Source organism: Rhinatrema bivittatum, chromosome 8 (genome assembly GCF_901001135.1).
Source record: "Rhinatrema bivittatum chromosome 8, aRhiBiv1.1, whole genome shotgun sequence".
Taxonomy (NCBI): domain Eukaryota; kingdom Metazoa; phylum Chordata; class Amphibia; order Gymnophiona; family Rhinatrematidae; genus Rhinatrema; species Rhinatrema bivittatum.
The window spans coordinates 206,150,470-206,171,969 of NC_042622.1; the positions used below are offsets into that span (position 1 = coordinate 206,150,470).

The 21,500-nt window shown below is 44.5% G+C and overlaps 1 protein-coding gene across 2 annotated transcripts in view; it reads right to left on the reverse strand.

Annotated features, from left to right (window-relative positions):
• Positions 1-1,147: 1,147 nt before the first annotated feature.
• GAS2L2 (growth arrest specific 2 like 2) overlaps positions 1,148-21,500 on the reverse strand; it is a 47,901-nt gene continuing 27,548 nt past the window's right edge. For both annotated transcript variants that reach the window (XM_029612928.1, XM_029612927.1), the window contains 4 exons: positions 20,287-20,394; positions 16,485-16,581; positions 10,975-11,257; positions 1,148-3,486 (listed from right to left, as the gene is read on the reverse strand). In XM_029612928.1, the coding sequence (XP_029468788.1) occupies positions 1,575-3,486; positions 10,975-11,257; positions 16,485-16,581; positions 20,287-20,394 (2,400 nt within the window). In that variant the 3' untranslated portion in view covers positions 1,148-1,574. The remainder of the gene's footprint in view (positions 3,487-10,974; positions 11,258-16,484; positions 16,582-20,286; positions 20,395-21,500) is intronic.

The window sequence follows — 21,500 nt, forward strand, 5'->3', positions numbered from 1 at the left end:
GTGGTGACAGGAAGTTGGGCTTTGTGTTCCAGGAGGGGATCCTGGGTTGTCACTTAATGCCCTAACCCTAGATTACAAACCCTCTTTCAGTGCAGTTCCTGGGTGGGATTTCTGTTCTCAGGTGAGATCTCTTTACTCTGACATTGACATCAGACTTAATTTTCCACTACATATTGACAGATTCTGCGTTTCTAGAGCTTCAGATTTTCCAGGGGAAAATAATCTCACCCTTTCACTGCTTGCCCATCACAAAATTTAATTGTATCCAGGCCAATCAGAGGCGGATTTTAGTGTACATGATCACTCAACTCAACGTCAGTAGGGACAGGGCTGGAGATTTTAAGACGGTGATTGGGATCCCTGATCAACTGAGATGAAAAGGCAAATAGCTCGGCCCATGGATGCTGCAATCCCATTGCTGAAGTTGTTCAGCTTCACGCCTCATCTTTGGTGATGACTTTTTAGTTATCAATTGTAGTGCTGCTTTCCCATGCTGGTGCACAATCACATTCAGACCAGAGCACTAAAATGGAGAGGCCTCCTATTCGTAACACAGTTTTCGATAAAGTCAGTAACCAACCACAAAGCAGCTAATGATGGCATTCCTCAGGCACCAGCTCCCTAAAGATTTAGCATTCAGGCATAACTGATGGTCTTGCTTAAAGCTCCTAATAATGTGAATTCTTTCATCCTTACTATACAAAGGCTGGTTCATTTCTGCTCCTGAATCTCCATTTTCAAAATATTCTGAGCGCACTGTACAACTCGCATTCGGACGCGGGTTGAATAGGCGCTAATGAATCCCCTAATGCAATAAAGGGATTAGCGCCTATTCAACGCACGTGGGACCAGAGTGAGTCTAATAGGGCTAATCACATGCAAATGCATGTGATTGAGGCTATTGGCATTCACTCCAGATGCAAAAAAAAAAAAAAAAGTGCCTCTAGGACGCACAATTAGCGCCCAGCAATTAACGCCTGCCTGGAGCAGGCATTAATTGCTGAGCACTCCTTAAACCAGTACAGAAAAGCAGAAAAAACTGCTTTTCTATACTGCCTCCTACTTTATATTGTTAATATCGTTGCGATATTAAGTAGGAGGAAAAACAAAATAAAATAAAATTTAAAAATAGAAAAAAAAAAATCACACTGGCAGTCGGGTGCAGGAAACAAGCGCTCGAATGACAAGCGTCCGTTTCCTGAACCCCCCCCCCCCGGCTGTGCGGCGTTTAGGCAAACCAACGCAGATAAACTCGGCATCGGTTTTCTAACCGGCGGACCGCCAACGCCGATCGGGTTCTCGTTAGCAAGGCGGCGCTAAGGGGCGCGCAAGCAACCCTAGCGCCTCCCTACTAATGCCACCCGCTTTCTGCGCATATTTATTGCATCGGCCCCAAAGTATTATTGGCCAGAAACTAGGATACATGGCAAGAATAACCATTTCAAGGTACTTCACTGGGCTCCTTCCCCGTGACCTGGGGTCATTGTCACACCTTTAGTGACCTGTATAGAAACATTATCCTTTTGGGCTTAGCTGCTGGAGGTTAATGAGGTTATAGTTGATTAGCACAGCCCTCAGACCCATGATTCCTCATCATCATCTGCTTTCTCCCTCCCCGAACTCTTAGCACGTGGTGAGACTCTGGACTTGGAGGGCGTGATACCTTCTTCAGACTTGGTGTCCTCCACACTGGCTGCAGTGTTCAGCGCCTTCTTTTGATTTTTGTGCCCCTGCGATGTCAGAGTCTGTTGCCTTGAAGTCCGACTGCTTGCGCCTTTTTCAAGGCCTTTTGCGTTCGCCGTGTTTTTCAGATGTCTATATGTCACGGGGGTGGGGATTCTAGATGGCTGCTTTTCAGGCCTGTTATCCTTTCGCGGACGCATTTTAGGGCGCAGTTTTAATTTATAAATAGAGGGCACTCTCTCTGGCTTCTTCAGAGATCTTTTGGGCTTAAAACCCTGAAGGTTGCCTGCTTGGTCTGGAGGCACATTAGAAGGCTTCTGGCCATCAGGCATGGTTTGAGAAGCTATGAAATGTCTATTTACTTCTGTAGGTGCTCTACGAGCTCTTTGAGAAGGCAACCTTCTTGGTCTGGCCAAACCTTTGGTTTCAATGGTGACTGTTTTCCTCTTGGTATAGGTTTTCTCCATTTCCAAAGGTTCCTTATTCTTTTTGGTCTCATTGGGAAGAGAACTGCTTTGCTCATGGGCAGATGGTGGAAGTTCTTTTGGAGGGATCTTGGCAATCCAGCTCTCCACATCTACACTGTTGAGTGTTTTGTGGCCCTTAGAAAGTTCAGCAATCACATTATCATAGCTTCCATTCATCTGCCACTTTGTATCAATGTACACACCACTTCGTGGCACTCCCTCAGCCAAGGTCATTAGTGAAATTGGACATGAAGATGCAGAGGCTATGGAATCCTCGAATGCACTTTCATTATGGACTGCTGTGTTGCTCACAGGTCTGTACTTGGACCTTATATCTCCAGGATGGTTCTCTAGACTGCTGCTTTCATCAGAATCGCCTTCCAATACCTTGATGTTGGACAAGATCTCATCCTCCAGACTCCTGTACAGTTGCTTCTCTTGTTCTGGGTTGATGGGTAAAGGTGTGTACTCTGGAAAACTTCCACCCCTGGAGTTGTCTTTAGGACTTTCGCATTCCTTTACGCAAGCTCGGTTGGACTGCTTAGAATGGTTTCCCTGTTCTGGCCAACTCAATCTGTTTGTGTTAGTTTGAAATGCGGGAGATGATCTTTCCTGGCTGACACTGGGGCATCCTCTCTGATCCTGCAGACCATCTGCACTCTGTGTTGTCTTAGGTTTCTGATGTACAGCAACGCTTGACGGGTCACCACCTGGGCCTTTATATCCGTTTCTGGCTAGGGACTCATCCTGGTAGCTCCTGCTGGGAGTAGCTGGCCTGCTGAATCCTGAGGCTGATTTCATTTCGAGTCTCCTTTGATTGTCAGGTTTTGGCAGATGACTCACTTGCTTAACAGGGGAGGGAGCGCGCACAGTGCTGTGGTTCTGAATGCCATCTTGCTTTGTCTTCAGGCTCTGCACAGGTCCTTTGCTGCATGGCTGGGGAGAGCTATAAAGCTGCTTGATGGGGCTGGCAGCACCTTGGGTCCTTGAGTCTTGAAGCTTGGGACCCTGCTGAGCAGTTAATTTTGGCCCTAGCTGGGTACTGTCTTTTGGCACAGTCACTTGTGACCTGAGGCTCTGTATGAGTACGCCGTCTTTTCCCACTAGTTCTTTCTTACTGGGATGCACAGGAGTTAGACCCGCCTCCTCTCTTCCACGTGGTGACTCTGAGGCCCTGGAGGTCTCTTCTTCACTTCCTGTTAGCTGAGATGTCTCCGAGGATACCGAGACACGGGAGCTATCTCGACTGCTACTGCAGGAAGCAATTTGCTGAAAGTCAGTTCTCTCGTCCCCCGGCAGCTGTCTCTGTAGGAGAGCAGAAGACCTTTCCTTCCCCCTGGAACAGAGGAAAGAAGTATCAATCACTTGAAGCTTTAGCCAAAATGGGTCCAAGGGAATCTTGTGCCCTCCTAAAACACTAAGGGGCGGATTTTCAAAGGGTTACGTGCATAACCCCGAAAACCCGCTCCTGTGCACGCCAAGCCTATTTTGCATAGGCTCAGCGACGAGGGCAAGCCCCGGGACGCGCATATGTCCCGGGGCTTTGAAAAAGGGGCGGGCCAGGGGCGGGACCGAGGCCTCCGGCACAGCGGTCGTGCCAGCGTGCGCAATCTACGCCTGCTCGGAGGCAGGCGCAACTTTATAGGACAAAGGTAAGGAGGGGGGTTTAGGTAGGGCTGGGAGGTGGGTTAGGTATGGGAAGGGAGGGGAAGGGGGGGGGGGCGGAAGGAAAGTTCCCTCCGAGGCCGCTCCGATTTCGGCGTGGCTTCGGAGGGAATGGAGGAAGGCTGCGCGGCTCGGCGCGTGCAAGTTGCACAATTGTGCACCCCCTTGCGTGCGCCGATCCTAGATTTTATAACATTCGCGCGGCTGCACGCGCATGTTATAAGATTGGGTGTAGATTTGTGCGCGCCGGGTTGCGTGCACAAATCGACGCCCATTAGTAGTTTTTTAAATTTGGCCCTAAGAGTGCTTACATTTCCCTCTGCTTAACAGGAAAAATTAGATCTTGCTGAAATGGTTCAGAAATTAAGCAGTAAGCTGATAGACTTTGCATACAGGGAGGGCAATGTTCAGACAGCCCTGATACCCAGGTACATCAGGAACTTGCCTGCCCTTTACCCGAGTGAATGTAGAAAGGGGGTTCCACAACGCACGGGCTTTTAGCTGATAGAGGAGGTATTCCCAGGAGTGGTTTTAGGCCCCGGAGGGGAGGAGAAAAGCCAATGCATGCACCATCACACTTTCCATGCCAAACGTTCTCCGAGAAAGGTGGGTGTAGATGTCTGCAGTACCCAGGGAACTTTTCAATGTAAAAGTACATGCACACCTTATAGAGTTAAAGTGCACCCAAAGACTTTGGGGCAGTTGAAAGTTCCTCCCCAACCCCACCGTATCTAGTGTTTTTCTAGTACAAACTAGAAAAACACTATGGAGAGTGCTCACCAAAGCTGGCTGAGGTTTCAGGAGATCCCCAGTACATACGCATGAAATAAATCTGCATATAACAGGTCTCCAATGGATGGAAACATATTTTGTGCATATTCATTCTGGATATCCTGCAAATTTGCCTGAATCTGGAGCACGCAGGACTGGATTGGGAAGCCCTGTTGCAACACATACTTTATAGCATGGTCTCATCTTATAACAGATTTTGCATATAATAAAAGAGATGTCTTCTCTGCCATTAGAATTCTAGTATATTAGTTTTATAGCAGGCTTCTTTAACAAAGTTATTTCTTTATTTACACAGTCTTATATTCCATAAACTTCCCAGGGCATAATTCCGTGTGGATTACACAAATCTTTTTTATAACAAGCAATGCTGTGGGTTCAGCCTGCTTCTGACAAGGAAGGTCCATTATGGTTACAGTTCAAGTTGCTTTTGTATCGATAACACGTCAAAAGAGCTGATGTACCACAAGAGACCACATCGCGCCAATAAATAATGTGTTCGTTTTGTTCTAAGAATTGATTTAATCCAATTAACCCACTCCACTGTGTTTCAAGGCAGAGTCTGAGGGTCTGTACATGTAAAACTGTCCTAGCCAGGGTAAGCCTCTCCTTAACTAAAAAAGCTTATAAACTCTGGCACTGTTTATGTCCTCAGATTAAATTTTGGGTTTGGGGGCTCAAAGTAGGGCATAACTGTGCTTCCTCCAGCACAATATGAGGGGGAACTACTTTTGATCTAGTTCTCAGGGGAACACAGAATATGGTGCAAGGGGTAAAGGTGGTGGATCTGCTTGGCAATAATCATCATAAAGCAATTAAATTTGACAGTCAGGAGGGTGGATACTAAGTAAAACTACTACAGTACCATTTACATTTAAAAAGGACACTATGATGAAATTGATAAAAAAAAACAAAACTAAAACCTAAACTAAAACATTTGTTGAGGTTAAAAATTTGCATAAGTATGGTTGTTGTTTTAAAATACCATCTTGGAAGCACAGACAAAATGTATTCCATGCATTTAAAAAGGTTAAAGGAAGACCAAACAATTGACAGCATGATTTAATGATGAGGTGAAAAAGGTAATTAAAGCCAAAAGGGCATCTTTTAAAAATGGAAAGCATACTCAAATGAGGAAAATAAGCAAGAGCATAGTACTGGTAAATTAGATGTAAAACAATAATAAGGCAGGCCAAGAAAGCTTACCAAAGGTATAACAGCTAATAATAAAGACTTTCAAGTCCATTTGAAGTAAAAAGCCTGTGAGGGAGTCATTTAAACAACTAGATGACCGAGGGTGCTCAGGGAGGACAAGGAAACAGCAGGAACAAACTAAATGTATTCTTTGCCTCAGTCTTTATTTATGTATTTGTTGGTGACATATCCATACCAGAAACATTCTTTGAAGGTGATAATGCTGAGCAACTAAGGCAAATCACTGTGAAACTGGAAAATGCAATAGCTCAAACTGATAAACTGAACAGTAACAAATCACGTGAACCAGATGGTATTCACCTCAGAGTTTTGAAGGAACTCAAATATGAAATTGCAAACCTATGCTAGTAATCTGTAACCTATCATTTAAAACAACCACAGTCCCTGAAGGCCAGAGGGTGGTCAATGTAATGCCAATTTATTAAAAGGGTTCCAGGGGTAATCCTAGCAACAACAGACTGGTGAGCCTGACATTGGTACTGCAAACCAATAAATGATATATCACAATATTTTAACTTATAAATACATAGACTTTTATTAATAAATAAACTCACTTTTATTTAACAATATATTCACCCATATACAAAAAATTATCATAAACAGTCCCATAGAATCTCATTAAAACTGCACCACATATAACACATCATCTACCCACAGATATCACGCAAAAAAAAAAATCACATTTATACCTGCAATACTCCACATTCACACAAAGCAACTTTAAATTAAAAAAAAAAGACCAATATCATTCCCTCTTTCCCAACATTATGACCATATTATATATTCAACAAAAATCTGTGAAGTTGAATTGGTCTACGATATCTTGAAATATTAACACTTTTTCAAAATCTGATGTCATCAATAATTCACATATTTCAATAAGGTGAATACATTTACAAATCCATTAAATATACAAAAAAATGCTCAAACCCAAGTGGAGTTCCTCCCAAAACAGGAATCAGAGTATCATATACTCTTTTCAAAATCACAGGATCTTCTCAAACACCCAAGACTTCACAGTAGTATATCTCAGATATTTCAATCAGGGACTGCCAAATCACAGTACATACCACCACGGATAACAGAGTGGTTTGTTTTTAAATTATCTGATATCACCGTTCAGAGAACCAGCACTCAAAATCACTTCCATGCGAGCCTGCACAGGCTCCCTATTGAAAACTGTTTCAAAGCAAGTGAAGAGGCTCTGCAGTGGTTCTTCATAAGCAACCAATCAACATGCTCACACTGTATATCAAAAAATAAAATGCACATCACAAACTTGGAAATTAAATATCATACAAAGAAATATAAATATATAGATAAATTGAAACTCGCCTAAGGCACCCACTAGTTCAAACACATGAAAAACCTTCTCCAGTGGCTAAATCATCATCTTTTCCTGATGATGCTCACCAAACCCCAAGCAGATATTTGTATACTCAAAAGTGGGAAAAATTCAGCCAATCAAATATCACCAAGGCAAACCTGTCACGAGTAATGCTCATCCAAATAAAAAAAAACAGGATGACCAATCAATCTTTTCATTTAATCCTGCAGGTGTTACAGTTTTCAAATTGAAAATCCAGCATTGTTCAGCCTGCAACCGGATCCTATTAATATCACCACCACCATGCTTATTAATAACATGCTACACTACAAAATGGTGATAGATAATTGAAAAATAAAACATTCTGTACTGTGATTTGGCAGTCCCTCGCCTATTATGTGAATTGAAAGCATGTGGATGTGCATCATGAACTAAAGGCCTACTGCTATGCACACAGACTGAATAAAAAGTGCAGACCTAAAGCAATACAAACATGGAGTTTGCAGCCATGTGATGATTTTGGCAACTTCACACACAGGAGAACAGACTGTTTGTTATTTTCATATCGGAGAGTTGTCATCACTTTCCAATGTGAGAAGAAAACCTTGGACACCAAAATTGTGAATCATATCCTTGGTAAAAACTTTGTATCCAGCTATGAAATGGGTGTTGTTCTAGCACCTGTTTTGCTAACAAACTCTCTGAACTTCATTAACCCATATGAGATTATTCCTATGCATCAGGACTCAGACGACATCATTTGCATTCCACCAATCCTGTGTCTATAGAAGGTGGCGACGTCCAATCAAGATCAACGTTGAAACCTTATGGAACCGAATATTCAATGAGGTTTGACGCAGAAAAAAGGAACTCCAAATTACCCAGACGGACCTTGACATTGAATATTGACATTGAGTTTTTTTCTGAAGGTAATCAGGCAGGGTTCCAGTCTTAGATCAGTTGGCAGGTTGTTCCAACAGGAAAGAGTTCCAATCGGAAAGAGCCTTTGCTTTTCCCCATGGCTTTCCCATGGATTCCCCAAACTCTGCCAAGAGAACTTTAACAGAACTTATTGCAGTAAACTAGCAAGCTAAACTGAGTTTCAGGTACAGTCTGCTCCGTAATTGAGAAGCCAACACCCCTTGAAAGACTTTGGCAAATTAGTAAAGTTAGCCCTTTTTCTGCTGTTAGAGCTCTCGGAGACCTCTATGAGATATGACAGATTACCCTGTGGTGTCGAGACAAATCCTTGGACTTATGCAGTACCTTGGAGGGTGAGAACACTGGCTTAATTACCTTTCAGCTGGGCTAATTAGTGTGGCAATTGCGTAATTCTAAGTGCAGAGTTGGACTTAGAGATAATGCTTATAAGTTCTGATTATCTTTTCCTATACTGCCTTGTGCTGTGAAACAAACTGTAACTAAATCAAAACCAAAGAAAGAAAATAAATATCTGTACCATTTTAAATCTTGTTTTACCTTATGCTGCTAATAAAATTAACTTACTGCCTCATAAAAGTGTCTGTATCTGCTCCCTAAAGCTAATGAATTTGTTTCATGAGGTTATTGGTTAAATCTAGTAATCTACTGTGAGGTTATCCACACCAGATATACTCCTACAGAAGTCTTGGGTGTTTGAGAAGATCCTGTGATTCTGAAAAGAGTATATGATGCTCTGATTCCTGTTTTGGGAGAAAAGTCACTTGGGTCTGAAAATATTTTTGATGTATTCAAAATATTTGGAAATGTATTCATCTTATTGAAATATGTGAATTACTGATGACATCAGATTTTGAAATACCTATTATTTCAAAATATTGTAGAGCAATTCATCTTCACAGATTTTGTTGAATATATAATGTGGTTCTAATAATTCCTTTTCCTGAAGATGCTGTGATATGCAAAAAGTTGGGAATGAGGGAATGGTATTGGTGATTTTTTTTTTTAAGTTGCTTTGTGTGAATGTGATTTTTTTTTGGTGATATCTGCGGGTGGATGATGTGTTATATGTGATGCAATTTTAATGCAATTATATAGGAATGTTTATGATACCTTTTTGTATATGGGAGAATATATTGTTAAATAAAAGTGAATTTATTTATTAATAAAAGTCTATATATAAGTTAAAATATTGTGATATGTCATTTATTGGTTTGCATATTGTTGTGATATACTGTTTTTCCATATTTTGTTTGGAGTATCTTTTTTGACATTGGTGCTGTTCAAAATTAGAAACTACTCTTAAAAAAAAACAAAACCACTGGCCATACAGATACATCTGACTTAACAGGGAAGAGTCAACATGGTTTTAGCAAAGTGAAGCCGTGCCTTACCAATCTATTATAATTTTTAAGGCATAAATAAACATGTGAATAAAGGTGAGCCAATTGATATAGTGTATTTGGATTTTCAGAAGGCATTTGACCAAAATCCCTCATGAGAAACTCCTCAGGAGATTAAAAAGTCATGGGAGAGGAGGCAGCATCTTACTAGGGATTGATAACTGGTTAAAAGAGAGGAAACAGAGGGTCATTAGTGGAGTGCCACAGGCACTGGTACTGAGACCAGTGCTGTAAGCATTCATAAATGATCTGAAGAAAAGGAGCAAGAAGTGAGGTGATCAAATGTATTCAAAGTTTTTAAAACAGCAGCGGATTGTCAGGAACAGCAGAAGGACCTTGTGAGATTAGAAGACCGAGCATCTGAATAGCAGATTCAATTTAACCTGGAAAAGTGCAAAGTGATGCACATAGGAAGAAATAATCCCAGCTACGGGTACACGATGCTGGGTTCTTTTTTGGGAGTCACCACCCCGGAAAAGGACCTCGGAGTACTTGTGGGCAATACATTTGAAATCTGCTAGGAATTATTTGCAAAGAAACAAACTAAAACGGAGGTCATCATAATGCCACTGTATCAATGATGGTGCAAACGACGCTCCTTGGGTGTTGAGTGCTGTCCAAGGTACTAACGGCACTCGTTTCTGGGAAGGAGGCAAAAATTGGAGGAACATGGAGGGGCTGGTGCCTCGCCTTGCACAGAACCATACACCAAGCCTCCACCCATCAGCCTTGCAGCTTCCAGCAATAAAAGTGTGAAGCCCCTCATCACCCAGACTCGTCCAGAGTATTCATCCCTCCAATATATTGCCAGAATCCCCTGGAAAATAACTGAATTAAACAGAAACAAGCCTTTGTGAATACATGGGTCCTCCCCTGGAATCTAAGGGACTATATGGCATAAAATGTCTTTTCGTGACCTTGTACAGATGTGAGTGGGGACACTGTAGGGGAGGGCTGCTAAAACTGCACTCGCTGAACCATAATCTAGGAGATGGGACTTAAGGAGAGAAAGGCAGAGATGAGAGAGGCAAATACCTCGTAAGGATAAATAACGCACAAGAAGCATAATCCGGCGGAAAGGAAGCTCCAGAGCAAGCAGTCCTGGTAGGAGGCTGAAAGGGGTTAAAAGCAGCTGTGACTTAAAATATGATTTCTTCACAGTAAAGGTGGTAGATGCATGGAGCAGCCGCCCAGTGGAGGTGGCAGGGATAAAAACAGTGCCAGAATTTAAAAAAACCTGGGCTAAACTCAGCGGACTGGTGGTAAGTGAAAATAAAGCCAGGGTGAGCAATGTAGCAGCAAAGGCAGTGCGAGAGGCCTGGTGGTCATTGCCTGCGCTCATTTCCTACAAAATGTTATGCTGTGACCCTCGCTTTCCTGGACATGTGTGCACAGGTTACTTCACAAGCCATTCGGAAACAGCTGCCAAAAGGAAAGCCGTGGATCCAGGACCTGCCCGGCAGCACCTCGTTAACTCAGTATTTACCTGGCTCGATCGGTTCTGTGGTGGTCAGACTGCCGCAGGGGGTCCCTGCACCCTGCCACCCTGACGCTTCTCTCTGGGGAGGAGGAGGTGGCCTTCCAGCTTGGGCTACCTGGTGTGTAAGTCCTCCAGTCCACAGGGGGCAGTGGGCTCTGGGATCTGCTCACGATCAGGGTGGCTTGGGGCTTATTCGAGTGGTCTGGGTGGGGCATCAGGCGAGCTTTGATCTCGTGAACAGGTGCCGCTTGCTTCGGGCCGCTCCCTGACTTCAACGCTTGTTTGTGAGCTGCAAATGAAATTAAGAAAAACGGTTACTTTCCAATCACAGCCGCTCCCCCTTCTCCCCTTGCAAAGGTTAAACGGGGGGAGGGGGGCTTTGGATTCCAGCACCCTTCCCCCAAACATTTCATCTTCGAGCTGTACCATCTGCAGTCCACAACTTGATTCAATTACCCCTGGAGCGATGGCTTATGTTTTACATACAAAATCGACCATTATTCTGCTCTGTAATTCAATCAAATTGTTATTGAATTATATGTCACTGAGGGTTAGCCACATCACATGCTATTCATACTACATACATGTAGCGCATGAACCTGGCAGGGGGAATGAAGAAAGGTGGATCTATATGCAGACAACAACCAACAAGGACTGAGTTGTTTAGTCTGGGTAAACAAATAGGCATGGGTGTAGCTTGCTTATTGCGGCAGTTACTACCCCTAACTAAGCTTGATATTTCACTTAGAGGCAATTCCAACACTGGTCTCTCATTAATGGTGGGGGTGGAAGGGAAATAGAACCAAAGGGTTACTAAGAGCCAAGAGAAACAGATAAGTATGAGAAAAAAAAAGTGCGGAACTTGCTGGGCAGACTGGATGGGCCGTTTGGTCTTCTTCTGCCGTCATTTCTATGTTTCTATGTTCTATGTTTCTATGTGTATAAAATGTCTCTCAGTAGAGTTCTCCAGGATTGACAGTCTTGCTTCAGTAATAGTTTAATTTCACACAAAGTTTCTTTAGGACCCTCCTGGGCCAACCTATATCAATGGGCACACACTCAATACCAGGGCAGAGTCCTGATTCACTCCATTTGGGGTCCCGGTGCAGATTGTCCGATCAGGGTTTCTACTTCAGGGCCCTATTTATTAATTATGTATCTCATATTCTGCTAATTCCAGTCAAAAACTGATCAATTCAGAACACCTACAGACATTAAAGATGGTCACTCCCTAATATGGAAACTGGATTGAACCATTGCAGCAAGCTCAGTCCTCTAACTTACACTGCCTAGTATGACCAATCTATAGGGACACACTCCTTAATAAGGTTCCCAGTGGGACCTTACGTTTGCCAGTGTCTGAGCCTAGCGCAGCAAACGACTACACACCTTTAAGATAGAAAACACTTCTGAGCCCAGCCAGCAGTATCCCTTTCCCCAGAACTTCCCAAACCTGTCCTGGGGAACCCCCAGCTTGTTGAGTTTTCAGGATCTCCACAATGAATATGCATGAGATAAATTAGCATGTACTGGAGGCTCAGAATATGGATATTTATCTTCTACATACTCATTGTGGAGATCCTGAAAACCTGACTGACTGTGAGGTCACCAGGACAGGTCTGGCAAGCCTTGCTTTCAAGTTTGGCTGCAAATGGCTAAGAAACAGGCCGATTCAGTAAAATTCACGGGACAGCCGGCGCTCCAAGGCGAGCGCGTCACTAGCGCCTCATTTTTTATAGAAGCGGCAGCTGTCAGCGGGTTTGACGGCCGACGCTTAATTTTACCGGTGTCAGTTGTCGAACCCGCTGACAGCCACGGGTTCGGAAAACGGATGCCGGCAAAAATGAGCGTCCGTCTTCCAACCCGCGGGCAGATTTTTTTATTTTTTATTTTTTTTAGAATTTTAATTTTTTTTTATTTTTGGGGCCTCCGACTTAATATCGCTATGATATTAAGTCAGAGGGTGTACAGAAAAGCAGTTTTTTCTGCTTTTCTGTACACATTCCCGGTGCCGGCAGAAATTAACTCCTGACTTTGGACAGGCATTAATTTCTGAAAGTAAAATGTGCGACTTGGCTGCACATTTTACTTTCTGTATTGCGCGGGACTAATAGGCTAATCAACATGCATTTTCATGTTGCGGGCGCTATTAGTTTTGGGGGGTTGGACATGCATTTTCCTCGCGCTATTGCCCCTTACTGTATAAGGGGTAATAATAGCGCGTGGAAAACGCGCGTCTAGACAGGGGTAACGGTGCGCTCAGCCTGAGCGCACCGTACTGAATCGGCCTGAAAGTTTGCTTGAGAGCTGCTGATTTTGCTGGCGACTTCAAAGGCGCTAAAAAGATTCTCTTAATTTGAAAATGCTGGCGACTCTAATGAGAGGCAAGGGCTGGAAATGCCAGAGACTCCCGTGAGAGGCAGGGGCCGACGACACTATGCATGAAACTGTTCTGGGAACAAGCAAACAGCAGGGTTGTTCGGTTCCTGGGAGTGTTGGATGCATGGCAGGGATTACCTGAGCTGCACTATGCTCTTGTCTCGGGGACATTTCTCTTACAATGCAAACTCCCTGCACATCCTGGGACTTTTGAAGGGAGGGTTGGAGCCAACCAGAAAATGAACTGGACAGCCACTCTCACAGAAAGCAAATGCAAAATAAAGGAAGCTCACTCCGAAAGCTTTAAAACAGCATTCTGGGAGGGGAGGGGGACTGTTTAGATCAGGGGTGGCCAACGGTCCTCGAGCCACAAACAGATGTGGATTTCAGGATCTCCACAATGAATATGCATGGGATAGATCTGCAAGCTGCCTTCACTGTATGAAATGTTACGAGCATCCCTTTTCCCAACCTGCGCACAGCCACCCCTTAGTAAAAGGGACACTCATTAATTGAGCATCCCTTTTCCTAAACTCACTGCCAGCACTCTTTTTTTTTTTTTTTAGGGATATCCTTTTTCGGTTCCACCGACTTAATATCGCCGTGGTATTAAAGTCGGAGGAACTAAAAAAAAGCAGTATTTTCTGCTTTTCTGTAATCTTTTTGTGCTCCTTGAGAATTAACACCTGCTCCGGGTCAGGCGTTAATCTATGAGGATAGAAATGTGCACGTCAGGCACACCTTTTTTTTTTTTTGCAATGAGGGGAAATAGCTAATAGCCTCATGAACATGGATTTACAGGTGATGAGTGCTATTAGCTCCGTGCTTGATTGGACACGCTGACCCCCGTTTTGATCGCGTCCAAAATGCCCGTCCAATCGCATGTTCAGCCACTCGCCGCAGCCAGTGCACGGTATTTCATCGGCCTGTTAGGCTGCAATGGCAGAAAAAGTCCGAAAGGTGCCTTTAGTCTGCCCTATTTGCTTCTTGTTGCAGTGCCATGGGCTCCAGTTCATTCTCTGGCTTTCCCCTCACTGCGCTTATCCCAGGTTTTCCTGAATTCTGATATGGGTTTGGCCTTCATCACCTCCGCTGAGCAGCATGCACACATGGGCCGATACAGAAAGAAACGCGGGAGAGCGGGCGAGCGCCCAGGCCGGTGTTCTGTGCGCGCGATCCAGTAAATAAAAATATGCTAATTAGGGCCCGTGGTAAAAGGAGGCGCTAGGGACACTAGCGCGTCCCTAGCGCCTCCTATTTGACAGGAGCGGCGGCTGTCAGCGGGTTTGACAGCCGATGCTCAATTTTGCCAGCAGCGGTTCTCGGACCCGCTGACAGCCACGGGTTTGGAAACCGGACGCCGGCAAAATTGAGCACCCGGTTTTCAACTCGCGAGCTGATTTTAAAATTTTTTTTATTTTTAACTATTTTTTACTTTTGGGACCTCCGACTTAATATCGCCATGATATTAAGTCGGAGGGTGTACAGAAAAGCAGTTTTTACTGCTTTTCTGTGCACTTTCCCAGTGCCCGAAGAAATTAGCGCCTACCTTTGGGGTAGGTGCTAATTTCTGAAAGTAAAATGTGCGGCTTGGCTGCACATTTTGCTTTCTGTATCATGCGGGAATAACTAATAGGGCCATCTACATGCATTTGCATGTTGCGGGCGCTATTAGTTTCGGGGGGGTTGGACACGCGTTTTTGACGCGCTATTACCCCTTACTGAATAAGGGGTAAAGCTAGTGGGTCGAAAACACGCGTCCAAATGCGGGTTAACAGTGCACTCTGCCAGAGCGCACTGTACTGTATCGGCCTGACTGTTGGATGCACACATTTTTGTGCGCAAAACTCCTTGCTGCATCGGGAGTAAGGTTTGCGCTCAAAAAATGTGCGCGCAACTGCGGGCGAAACTGCAGGGTACGCCCTATTATATCGGCATCAGCTCTTTGGGGGGAGGGGTCTTCAATTTGTTTTTCTAAAACCAATAATAAGAATGAGTCTGTGTGGCACTGACGTCCTCTAGTGGCCAATCACTTAGATTACAGCGACATCTCAGGCCGCTGAGAAATTCCATACAGGCAAATGCAGTAAAACCAGGCTGATGTTCACCACGGCGTCAACGCACGCTACGCTGATTACACGCATCGTCGCTTCTTTATTTAACGATTGCAAACAGCGCAGAATCTATGCAACATAGGGGATAAACAGCATAATTTTTCAACTGTTATACTGTATCAGGTCTTCAATAATATTTGTTGACAATTTGTTTCAATGTAAACCGGTGTGATATTTTGAATTGAATGTCGGTATAAAAAAGCAAATAAATAAATAAAATAAAATAATTATGCAATTCCGCTCATTACCTATGAATGCACGATATAACAGCGCACGATTGTTAACACAGACCACTAGAAAGTTAACTCACCTTGTAGAGGTGTAGTTACATTTTTTTGTGCTAAATTTCAGCTAATTTTAATGTGAGAAATGTCCCTACAGACTGATTTGCATGTCCACTAACACAAGATATTACAAATGTTCTATAAAGTCTCCTTATAACAGAGATCTGCTGTAAGGATCAGGCCTTGGTACTTTTGGGGACCTGTTCCTTCATAGGCTGTTGTCTCTGTCACATCACGACACAGTGGCATTTTCTTGTTAGCCTCAGGGGCAGCAAGGCCTGCTCCACCCCTCCTTGCCGAGTGCCCGTGATAACTGAAGGGGGAATAGGAGTGCTAAGCAGTGATTCCTTGCAACTTAAAAAGAGAAAAATAAAATAACTGGTAGCACGGTGACTCCAAAAGTCCTTCTAACCCCATATCCTGTCTCTGACTGCGGCCAGTATTGGTTATCTACAGAAAGTGTAGATGTATAGAGTTGCCCCTTCGGTCTCATATCCTTGATCATGATTTAGGGGTGCCTTGTACCCCTGGTAACATCCTTGACTACTTTGTTAAATAGCCTATGCATGATCTAATCCCTTCTTGACCCCAGTTATGGACTATTTGCCCCCAAAATGCCCTGTGTCGATCAATGCCTGCCCTGGGTTAAGAAGTTATCCCCACTCCTCTCCCCTCTGGGTGCTGTGCACATGATGGAGACAGGGAAGGCAGGAGTGCCGAGCACGCAGCGTACACTTACAGAGCGAGGTGCAGCGACACGGGTCATGCTTGTCCAGGTAGTGCTCCAGGGTGTCCCAGCCACCTCCCACTCGCACCATCACGTGCTTCCTCAGGATCTGCAATGGGACAGTCAGAGACATATCACGTCCACCAATTCAAATCTGGTAGTTGTTCCTGCCAAAATCAGCTCATTTTGTATCCGTCCGTTTAATGTCAAAACCCACTCGCTGCACTACCAGAAACAGAGTTGTAGTGGTTAAGGAATAACTCATGCTTGGGAAAGGCTCAGTGGGCTGTAGGAGTAGTTCCTGTGATTTACATTCGAATCCTCGGTGTGTCTTTGGACCAGTAACACATGTGATCCGATCCCTTTAGCCCCCGGTTGACCTTCATTCCCACTGCCCCCGTGAACACCAGGGCTCTGGCTATAGTGGCGGTTTTCAGGTGAAAGCTGTGAGCACAGGCCGTGCCTCCCACACTGAAGCCCAGAGGGGAGCGGTGAAACTATGGGCCCTGTGGACACTGGAAGAGTCAGTCCCTGGATTCACTGCCTTGTGCTGATATCACAGCTGGATATGGATTGAATTGTTCACCTTTCCAAATTGGAGGGGATGCGTGTTGTTTTTGGGACATCAGGATGCATGTTAGCTGGCTGCGTATGAGGCCGGCTGCATTATTTTATTTGTATTAGATTGCCTATGTATTAGCTGATTTGCATACATTAGTTAATTTTTTTGCACACAAATGCATACAAAGCAGCTAAATTCAATAGGGGTGGATTTTTGTGGGGAAAAACATACGATAAAACACTGTGTTATACTCTTATCACAGCTTAGCAAATTTGCCTATAAGTTTGCATTTGAGGCAATGGAGGAGAAGTGACTTGCCCAAGGTCACAAGGGGCATCCATGGGAGAAGCAGGATTTGAACCCTCCACGCCAAAGCCCTGAGATCCAGGAGCAAAGGCATCAGAGGCCAAAGGCAGAGACAGGGTTGGCGGAAACTTAGCTGCCCCCAGAACTGTGCCATCCTTGGCTCGGGCAGAGCTGTATCGGGCCTATGGATAATATGGCCACAGCCGTAGGCACCACTACCAAAAAGGCACCATGTGCCAACGAAAGCAGTATGGCCGCCTGCCGGCGGGTCCTCGACAAGAAAAAAGCAGCGTGGCCCATCAAAATTGACGGCATGGTGGGTGCGGCCCTAGGAAGTGGAAAAGCAGCACAGGCCTGCTGGCAATGCTGGTGGGGCCTGCACTGCTTTTTCATTTACTACTCCGCCGCCAACTTTCATTTACTTACTCCGCAATTTTGGTGAGGCTACATTGCTTCGGAGGAGGAGGAGCGCCCCTGCCAAAAGCTGTCCAATGCTAGAATTGGCTCGGCCCCTTGGCTGGAAGTCGTTCCCTTGGCCATGGGGGCTGAAGAAGGAGATTGCTGCTGCCTGCTGCGCCAAGGAGGAAGTGAGTGAGAGATAATGTGTGTGGGAGAGTGAGAGTGAGCATGTGTGCTTGTGTGTGGGAAAATGAGAGAGACATGTGTGCATGAGAGTGAGAAAGCATGTGTGTGAGAGAGTGAGAGAACATGTGTGCTTGTGTATGGGAGAGTAAGAGAGCATGTATGTGGGAGACATAGAGAGCATTTGTGGGGGGGAGAGAGAGAGAGAGAGAGCATGTGTATGGGAAAGTGAGAGCGATCATGGATGTGGGAGAGTGAGAGAGCATGTGTAGTTGTGTGTGGGGAAAGTGAGAGAGAAACATGTGTGCATGTGTGTGGGAGAGGGAGAGAGAGCATATGTGTATATATGTGGGGGAGTGACAGACAGCATGTGTAGGTATGAGAGGGAGCATGTGTGTGCACAACTACCCCAGTTATTCTCTGCCTGCTAATCCATGACAATATCAGGGCATCTGGAAATCAAAAGTTCCAAGGTATGGGTAACGGGGAATTTTTAAAAATCCTGATTTTAATTGTTGGGTGTTATTTGATGTGTCTGTTTTGAAATAATTTATTGATCTTTGGAAGATTTTATATGCGTTTTTTATTATTGAACGTCATTCTATTCATTTATTATTTTGGATTATTCTTTTATTGGTATGTTTTACTAATTTTGTTTTATGAGGAATGGTAATGTTTCTGTCTTTTACAGTGTTGCAGTACATATAGAATTTGACTTGTTGTGGTTTACATTTCTATTTATACTGTATGGTCTCTTTATTCTGTATTTGTGGGTCTATTTGTGTTTTGCATGTGAGTTATTCTGTTAGTGTGTAGTTTCTATGTAGGGATCTATAGCAGCTTGGATTGTTCTGTTTTCCTAATAGGGGGTTTATTACTATTTCAGGCCTGGTGTAATAGTTGTAGTATTAACTTTCATAGGTAGGGCTGTTCCTGTTTGAGTGGCTCTCTGAGGGTCATGCCCATGCCCAAGACGCATTACAGTAGACCTAATACCATATAGGTTCCAAGCGTCTCTTGCTTTTTTGCAAGGTTTTCTGGTTGGCACCTCAGCAGTGCATGTAAATATAATATGCATATTGTAAGTGATATTTGTATCTCAGAAGACTGTGCTTTGAATGTCCTTTTTCATGTAAAATATATTATTATAAATAAAGGTGTGATTGGGGGGGGGGGGTTTGCAAGGCTGTAAGGTTTTCCTAGGGCCTCTAATCCCCTTGCACTGGCCGTGGGCATTGCAGCACAAACGTTTAACAGAGTCTCCCAACTCCAGGTGTCATGTGTTGTGTAATGGGGGAGGGCGCAGTTGTTCCACTTGGCCATAGACACCAAATTGCCTGCTACAGCTCTAGGCTCAGGCCTTACTGAGCTGCTTGTAAGTCCAGGTCTGCTTTGAGCTTCTCACTTTATGTCTCTCTTTTATTTTGTCTTTGGAGAGGTGCCAAGGAAATTATTCCAAAGGATTTAGTGCAGCTGTGTATATCTTCCAGAAGTCATTATTTAGTGTGTGCATCAAACCGAGCGGAGAACTGTTATATGTTAAGGACCAAGTCAAAATAAATCTTGGATGGCTGCTGTAGTTCCTCTTTTTTTTTTTTTTAATCTACTGTACATCACCTTCTTGGATAATATGCAATGTACATGCTCTCAACCGATAAATTAATATTTTAAAAAATGCAATTCAGATGTGGTTGAGGAAGATCAAGCAGAGGGATCTGTCAGGGCCCACAGCCTGTGACTGTTGAAATCCTTGGCTTTCCCATGTGACCAGTGATGAGGGCAGCCTTAACCGCCCTGAACGCGGCTGAAAGGCCATGGGCACTTTTATATCCATGGCACCAGTTTTCAGAGTGACCCTATGTGCACATCTTCACTTTGAAAATTTGCCAAAGGAAAAAGCCCCTGCAGAAGTTCGCACCTCCCTTTTCCATAGTCACTTTTACTGACTAAAACCGGGTGCAGTTTTGAAAATACAAAATTACGTGCATTGCTGCAGTCTCTGCCTTAACCTGGTCCCTGGTAACAACTCTACTGAATGAGAGAAAAACGTACCCGTGTTTTGGAAATTGGAGCATTCTTTTACCCACTTTTAGGACAGACAATATTTAAATAGCCCCTTTAGCCAAGTAAATAGCCATTTACACAAACAAATGGTTTTTCAAAGTTGTCCTCGTCGTGCGCCGCAATCACTGAAAATGAAGTCAGGACCTAAAAGTCTGGTGAGCAGGACCGTGGTCGGCAGTAGCGCTGAGGCCCACACTGGAAACAGATTTGCAGGGGCTCTGCAGTGGGTTTGGGGGGGTCCCATAGTGAGAAGGGGTCTGCAGTAGAGTTGGGGGTAGGCAGTGGGAAGGTTCGACTTACCCTGACAAATATTAAAGTGCTGGAATCTCCTACTCGGTACTTCCCCTCCGAGACCTTAACCATGGAAAACTGCACAGGACATGAGCAGCGGCTAACCAGGTACTGCACCTGCAGAGAGAGAAAGGGTCAAAGGTCAGAGGACACAGTGCCACATGCGGAAGGAGGGCCGAAACGCTGGAAGCTGTGGGTGAGACGTGCAAGCCTGGGAATACCCGAAGGATGGAAGAATGCTCTGTCCATTTCTAGTTACTTAAATGTTATTGAGTTCCATGACACTTACCTCAAATGGTAAAATCGGATAATGACAAAGGTGACTTCTATTTGACATGAACAAACCCCAAATGCAAACTGGAAATGCATTTCTGTTCTTAAAGAGGAGAAAGGCAATATATAGAGATGGTTTCAGGCCGATGCAATATTGCTCCCTTAACGCGCGCCGATTCACCTCTCCAGGGTGCCCAATGCAAATTGGCTGCCGCGGTAAAAAGGAGACGCTAGGGGAAATTGCGCGCCCCTAGCACCTCCTTGGCAGTGGGCGCCCGGGAGAGGTGGCTGTCAGCCACTTAGGGAAAATGGGCGCTCAATTTTAGAGCATCCGTCTCCCTAACCTGAACATCAGCACACTTTTTTTTTTTTTTTTTGGTGACATTTCTAATTTTTTCCTCCAACTTTAATATCGCCACAATATTACATCGGAGAAAGTACAGAAAAGCAATATTTTCTGCTTTTCTGTACACTTTTTGGGCTCCTCCAAAATTAACGCCTGCTTGGGACAGGTGTTAATTTTGGCGAGTTAAAATGTGCAAGTTGGGGAGATAGATAATAGCCTCATCAACGTGCGTTTGCATGTGATGAGTGCTGTTACGTATGCGTGCGATTGGATGTGCTGTATCGGGGGTTATGGATGCGCGTCCAAAACGCGTGTACAATCGCAGATTGAGCCGTGCGCTGCAGCCAGAGCACGGTACTGCATTGGCCTATTTGTGTTTGAAATCCATACATGTACTGACTAACAGGCCGATACAGTACAGTGCGCTCCGGCGGAGCTCCGGTGGAGCGCACTGTTAACCCGCATTTGGACGCACGTTTTTGATGCGCTAGCTTTACCCTTTATTCAGTAAGGGGTAATAGCGCGTCGAAAACGCGCGTCCATCCCCCCTGAGACTAATAGCGCCCGCAACATGCAAATGCATGTTGATGGCCCTATTAGTTAT